General features: G+C 53.4%; 1 protein-coding gene across 1 annotated transcript in view; it reads right to left on the reverse strand.

Moving 5' to 3' along the window:
- Window positions 1-466: 466 nt before the first annotated feature.
- Window positions 467-7,553, reverse strand: part of LOC144611387 (uncharacterized) — a 37,717-nt gene continuing 30,630 nt past the window's right edge. The window contains 3 exon segments of the mRNA XM_078430457.1: window positions 467-506; window positions 3,864-4,061; window positions 6,276-6,401. Coding sequence (XP_078286583.1) covers window positions 474-506; window positions 3,864-4,061; window positions 6,276-6,401 — 357 coding nt within the window. The 3' untranslated portion in view covers window positions 467-473.

The following is a 7,553-nucleotide window of genomic DNA, read 5'->3' on the forward strand; positions in this document are numbered from 1 at the left end:
GGATAGCGGAGTCAGGGGGTATGGGGAGAAGGCAGGAACGGGGTACTGATTGAGAATGATCAGCCATGATCACATTGAATGGCGGTGCTGGCTCGAAGGGCCGAATGGCCTCCTCCTGCACCTATTGTCTGTCTATTGTCTATTGTCTAATGTGAGGTGTGGAAGCAGTCTCTTCACAGTCATCAGAACGTCTGGCTTTATTTCAACAGCTGGACACGATGTAAGCAAACATGAGCAATTTAAAGACAATGACACAAAATGCTGGAGTAACTCAGCGGGTCAGGCAACACCTCAGGAGAGAAGGAATGGGTGACGTTTCGGTTCGAGACCCTTCTTCACGCCCGACCCGAAACGTCACCCATTCCTTCTCTCTCCAGAGATGCTGCCCGACCCGCTGAGTTACCCCAGCATTTTGTGTCTGCCTTCGATTTAAACCAGCATCTGCGTGTTTTATTCCCCCCAGTTCTCTTGACTCACAACTCGTCCATTGGAGGTTTTGTCTGAGGCTGAAAGACAAAAAAAGGAATTTAAGTCTTTGGCAACGTATGTCGGAAATGTAAAAGCACAAGAAATAAAAACACTGGGTGGTCACGGTGGCGAAGCGGTAGAGTTGCTGCCTTACAGCGAATGCAGCGCCGGAGACCCGGGTTCGATCCCGACTACGGGCGCCGTCTGTACGGAGTTTGTACGTTCTCCCCGTGACCTGCGTGGGTTTTCTCCGAGATCTTCGGTTTCCTCCCACACTCCAAAGACGAACTAATTTGTAGGCTACTTGGCTTGGTAAATGTAAATTGTCCCTAGCGCGTGTAGGATAGTGTTAGTGTGCGGGGATCGCTGGGCGGCGCGGACTCGGTGGGCCGAAGGGCCTGTTTCTGCGCTGTATCTCTAAACGGAACCTTTTGTCCTCTCACTCCGACTCAGCTGCTCAATAAGTGCCCTCATAAGTCTGAAGAAGGGTTTAGACCTTAGAGATACGGCGTGGAAACAGAAGCTACAGAACAAATCAGAGCCGGCAAGGATGACCAAGGAAAGGAAGAGCCCACAATGGTCCATTGCTGGCTGTGACAGAGGTGACGCAGGGATACGAATAGTGCAACTAGAAGGATGACTAGGGTGGGGGTGGGGGAGGAGGAGGGGACAATATTCACCTTCCTGGCTTAGCAGGAACTAAGGAGGGTCTCCTTTTTTTGTCTTTCAGCCTCAGACAAAACCTCCAATGGACGAGTTGTAAGTCAAGAGAACGGGGGGGAATAAAAAACGCAGATGCTGGTTTAAATCGAAGGCAGACACAAAATGCTGGGGCAACTCAGCGGGTCGGGCAGCATCTCTGGAGAGAGAAGGAATGGGTGACGTTTCAGGTCGGGCGTGAAGAAGGGTCTCGAACCGAAACGTCACCCATTCCTTCTCTCCTGAGGTGCTGCCTGACCCGCTGAGTTACTCCAGCATTTTGTGTCATTGTCTTTAAATTGCTCATGTTTGCTTACATCGTGTCCAGCTGTTGAAATAAAGCCAGACGTTCTGATGACTGTGAAGAGACTGCTTCCACACCTCACATTAGACAATAGACAATAGACAGACAATAGGTGCAGGAGGAGGCCATTCGGCCCTTCGAGCCAGCACCGCCATTCAATGTGATCATGGCTGATCATTCTCAATCAGTACCCCGTTCCTGCCTTCTCCCCATACCCCCTGACTCCGCTATCCTTAAGAGCTCTATCCAGCTCTCTCTTGAATGCATTCAGAGAATTGGCCTCCACTGCCTTCTGAGGCAGAGAATTCCACAGATTCACAACTCTCTGGGTGAAAAAGTTTTTCCTCATCTCAGTTCTAAATGGCCTACCCCTTATTCTTAAACTGTGGCCCCTGGTTCTGGACTCCCCCAACGTTGGGAACATGTTTCCTGCCTGTAACGTGTCCAACCCCTTAATAATCTCACATTGGCCCTGTGTCTAATATCAACCTGACTACAGAGCAGGCAGACACAAAGCACCATAATATCTCCCAACTAAACTAAATGTACATGTATAGAATCATAGAAACATAGACAACAGGTGCAGGAGGCCATTCGGCCCTTCGAGCTAGCACCGCCACTCAATATGATCATGGCTGATCATCCACAATCAGTACCCCGTTCCTGCCTTCTCCCCCATACCCCCTGACTCCGCTATCCTTAAGAGCTATATCTAACTCTCTCTTGAAAACATCCAGTGAATTGGCCTCCGCTGCCCTCTGTGGCAGAGAATTCCACAGATTCACAACTCTCCGTTGAGGCGAGCCAGGCCAATGTGTCATCGTCCAGGTCAATCAGACCTCCATTTTACTTCATGGCTGAGCAAGATTACAGAGTGCAGATCGAGAGGCGGATTGTTCCGGAAGGGTGCACACGGTTTGGCCAGGGGAATTGCTTGCTGCTTTCCCATGAATTCCCACCTGAAGCAATGAGGACGCCCACACACATTTTAGACAATAGACAATAGGTGCAGGAGGAGGCCATTCGGCCCTTCGAGCCAGCACCGCCATTCAATGTGATCATGGCTGACCATTCTCAATCAGTACCCCGTTCCTGCCTTCTCCCCATACCCCCTGACTCCGCTATCCTTAAGAGCTCTATCTAGCTCTCTCTCTTGAATGCATTCAGGGAATTGGCCTCCACTGCCTTCTGAGGCAGAGAATTCCACAGATTCACAACTCTCTGACTGAAAAAGTTTTTCCTCATCTCAATGCATTTACAGTGTACAGATATAAGGTAAGGGCATAACGTTTAGATGACGTTTAGTGCAAAGTAAAGCCAGCAAAGTCCGATCAAGGATAGTCCGAGGGTCACCAAAGAGGTAGGTGGGGGTTCTCGATTCCCCTACATTGCACAAGAGACTGTGTGCACCTGCCTGATTAATTCCTATCATGATTTTATATGAAGAACTGAAATGTGGCCTTAAGGTCATAAGTGATAGGAGTAGAATCAGGCCATTCGGCCCATCAAGTCTACTCCGCCATTCAATCCTGGCTGATCTATCTCTCTCTCCCAAACCCATTCTCCTGCCTTCCCCCCATAACCCCTGAATCCAGAACTGGACACTGGGCAGATGCCAAGGGGCTGGGGGAGTGGGAGTGGATATCGTCTGTTAATAGCCATTAGGGTTGCCAACTGTCCCGTATTAGCAGGGACATCCCGTATTTTGGGCTAAATTGGTTTGTCCCGTAAGGGACCGCCCTTGTCCCGTATTAGGCCCAGGGGGCGCTGTAGGCCCGGACACTGTAGGCCCGGACACTGTAGGCCCGGACACTGTAGGCCCGGACACTGTAGGCCCGGACAGTGTAGGCCCGGACACTGTAGGCCCGGACACTGTAGGCCCCAGCACTGTAGGCCCGGACACTGTAGACCCGGACACTGTAGGCCCCGACACTGTTGGCCCGGACACTGTAGGCCCCGACACTGTAGGCCCGGACACTGTAGGCCCGGACACTGTAGGCCCCGACACTGTAGGCCCGGACACTGTAGGCCCCAGCACTGTAGGCCCGGACACTGTAGGCCCGGACACTGTAGGCCCGGACACTGTTGGCCCGGACGCTGTAGGCTCGGACACTGTAGGCCCCGACAGTTTAGGTCTCGACACACTAGGTTTCCGACATTTCAGCTCCGGACAGTGTAGGCCCGGAGGTCCGGGCGCCGCCTAACGGAGGTTGCTTAGCAACCCGCCTCCCAGCCCGGGCGTCCGCCAGTGGTGGAGCGGGGGCTCGTGGCCGCTGGCTGGGTGAGGTCACGTGGGGCGCGGGGCGGTGACATCACCCCGTCCCGTATTTGGGAGTGAGATAGTTGGCGCCCCCGAATAGCCATTTTACGTGAGAGTGACCCGGTCACTTACCTCCTCGTTGGCCTGAATGAAATCGGTGCAGAACCTCCGTATTGAGTCCGGCGTGCCGTCTCTGGCCTGCATCACCTTCACCGCGTTGGTCACCACGTGAAAGGCGCAGATTGCCGGCAGCTCCGGCTCCGTCACCTTGAAGAAAGAAATCGCTTGGTGGTTTTGCTTCATGTTCGCGTCCACCAGCACAAAGATGACCTGAAAGGAGGGAAGAAACCAGCAGTGGAGAGGACAGGTTTGGAAGGATATGGACCAAGTGCAGGCAGCGGGGACTAGGGTTGCCAACTGTCCCGTATTAGCCGGGACATCACGTCTTTTGGGCTAAATTGGTTTGTCCCGTACGGGACCGCCCTTGTCCCGTATTAGGCCCGGGGGGGGGCTGTAGGCCCAGACGCTGTAGGCCTGGACACCGTAGGCCCGGACAGTGTAGGCCCAGATGCTGTAGGCCCGGACGCTGTAGGCCCAGACACTGTAGGCCCGGACAGTGTAGGCCCGGACGTTGTAGGCCCGGACACTGTAGGTCCGGACAGTGTAGTAGGAAAAAAACTGCAGATGCTGGTTAAAATCTGTGTCCACCTTCCGGCCAGTGTAGGTCCGGACAATCTAGGCCCGGAGGCCCGGGCGCCGCCTAACGGAGGTTGCGTAGCAACCCGCCTCTTGACACGGGCGGTCGCCATTGGTGGAGCGGGAGCACGTGGCCGCTGGCTGGGTGAGGGCACGTGGGGCGCGGGGCGGTGACGTCACCTTGTCCCGTATTTGGGAGTGAGATAGTTGGCACCCCCTAGGTGGGACTAGCGTAGCTGGGACATGTTGGCCGGCGTGGGCAGGTTGGGCCAAAGGGCCTGTTTCCACACTGTATCACTCTATGACTCTCTATGACTCTAAGTCTTAGCTGAGCTTTAGTTGAGAGATGGTGCGGCACGGTGGCGCAGCGGTAGAGTTGCTGCCTCACAGCGCCGGAGACCCGGGTTCGATCCCGACTACGGGCGCTGTCTGTACGGAGTTTGTACCTTCTCCCTGTGGGTTTTCTCCGAGATCTTCGGTTTCCTCCCACACTCCAAAGACATACAGGTTTGTAGGTTAATTGGCTCGGTATAAATGTAAATTGTCCTTAGTGTGTGTAGGATAGTGTTAATCGACGATCGCTTGTCGGCATGGACCCGGTGGGCCGAAGGGCCAGTTTCCGCGCTGTATCTCTAAACTAAACCAAGCTAAACTAAACTAAGATACAGCATAGAAACAGGCCCTTCGGCCCACCGAGTCCACGCCGACCAGCGATCCCCCCTGCACTAGTTCCAACAGATACACACTGGGGCCAATTTGCAGAAGCCAATTAACCTACAAACCTGTGGGAAGGAACTGCAGGTGCTGGTTTACACCAAAGGTAGACACAAAATGCTGGAGTAACTCAGCGGGACTGGCAGCATCTCTGTGATCAGGATTGAACCCGAGTCTCTGGCGCTGTGAGGCAGCAACACTACCGCTGCGCCACCGTGACACCCGCTGCCTTTCAACCGAAATACATGGCGCATCGATGTTTGACCCAGCCAGCCCCAGAGTGGTCATCTCTGCCAAGCCCCCTGCGACTTGCGATCGACACAAAATGCCCGAGTAACTCAGCGGGACTTAGAAACATAGAAACATAGGTGCAGGAGCAGACCATTTGACCCTTCAAGCCAGCACCGCCATTCAAGATGATCATCTAAAATCAGTGCCCCGTTCCTGCTTTCTCCCCGTATCCCTTGTTTCCGTTAGCCCTAAGAGCTAAATCTAACTCACTCTTGAAAGCATCCAGTGAATCGGCCTCCACTGCCTTCTGTGGCAGAGAATTCCACAGATTCACAACTCTCTGGGTGAAAACGTTTTCCCTCATCTCAGTCCTAAATGGCCTGCCCCTTATTCTTAAAACTGTGTGACCCCCTGATTCTGGATTCCCCCAAATCTCGGGGACATTGTTCCTGCAAGAAAAAGGTTTCGAGAGGTATGGACCAAACAGAGGGAGATGGGGCAAAAGGGAAGGTCAGATGTTGGTGTACAACCGAAGATAGGGCACATTATTTTGGAGTTACTCCAGCATTTTGTGTCGATCATTTTTCCTCATCTCAGTCCTAAATGGACTTATTCTTAAACCGTGACCACTGGTTCTGGATTCCCCCAACATGGGGAAAAAATGTTCCTGCATCCAGCCCCTCCAATCCGTTAAGAATTGTATAGGTATCTACAAGATCCCCTCTCGTCCTTTTAAATTCCAGCGAATACAAGCCCAGTCGACCCATTCTTTCATCATATGTCGGTCCCGCCATCCCGGGGAATTAACCTGGTGAACCTAGGCTGCACTCCCTCAATAGCAAGAATGTCCTTCCTCAAACTGGGAGAGCAAAACTGCACGCAGTACTCCAGGTGCGGTCTTACCTTGCCCCGAAATTCAGGGGCGACGCCTTTGAACTTGTCCAGCAGAGGCTGGTACTCCTTCGATGTCTTGCTGACGAGGAGAAGGATGTGGATTGGAATCCCTGACCCAAAGATTTGGCTGGCGTCCTGTGAAGGGAGGAAACGCGATAAAAAAGTTGTCGCAGAGTCGTTCTGTTTTAAACCGTTCACTCACGGAATGGCTCGGACCCAGCGTATTGCCCCGCCAGAACTAACCATCGACCTGAGAGATCTCGGCGGTAAATCTGGTTCTCTTGGCTTATTCCCGGGGTGCATCATCAAGGACTAAAGATGGGAACAGTCCCTTCGGCCCAGCAAACCCATGCTAACCCAACACCGACATATGATGAAAGAATGTTATGGGAAAGATGTTGGCAAGCTTGAAAGGGTTCAGAAAAAATTTACCAGGATGTTGCCGGGACCGGAGGGTGTGAGCTACAGGGAGAGGTTGAGCAGGCTGGGTCTCTGTTCCATGGAGCGCAGGAGGATGAGGGGTGATCTTATAGATGTGCACAAAACCATGAGAGGAATAGATCGGGAAGATGTACAGAGTCTCTTCTCCAGGTTCCCTCCCACGCTCCGAAGACGTGCAGGTTTGTCGGTCAATTGGCTTCAGTAAAATTATAAATTGCCCTGGTGGTAGGATAGTGTTAGTGTGCGGGGGATCGCTGGTCGGCACGGACTGGCTGGGCCGAAGGGCCTGTTTCCGCGCTGTATCTCGAAATTCGAAAGATTCTACTGCGCCATTCGATCTCTCCCTCTCAACCCCATTCTCCTGCCCTCTCCCCACAACCCCAGACACCCGCACCAATCAAGAATCTGTCAATCCCCACCTTGAAGGTCCTGGCCTTCACCACCGCCCGTGGCAATGAATTCCACAGATTCGCCGCCCTCTGGCACCCTCACCCACCCCTGACCCGACGCGATGGGCCGAATGGCCTGGTTCTGCTCCTATGCCTTGAGAACATGGCAGATCACTAGCTTCCTGGCGCCGCGGCAGAAGCGCCCACGTGACGGGGCTGGAGACGGGAAGTGTGTTCTGAGTTAACTCTGCACCTCCTCCAAACTCATCTATTGCATCCGCTGCTCTAGATGTCAGCTTATTTACATCGGCGAGACCAAACGCAGGCTCGGCGATCGCTTCGCTCAACACCTTCGCTCAGTCCGCCTTAACCAAACTGATCTCCCGGTGGCTGAGCACTTCAACTCCCCCTCCCACTCCCAGTCTGACCTTTCTGTCATGGGCCTCCTCCAGTGCCA

The sequence above is a fragment of the Rhinoraja longicauda genome, chromosome 40 (genome assembly GCF_053455715.1).
Source record: "Rhinoraja longicauda isolate Sanriku21f chromosome 40, sRhiLon1.1, whole genome shotgun sequence".
In the NCBI taxonomy this organism is placed as follows: Eukaryota; Metazoa; Chordata; class Chondrichthyes; order Rajiformes; family Arhynchobatidae; genus Rhinoraja; species Rhinoraja longicauda.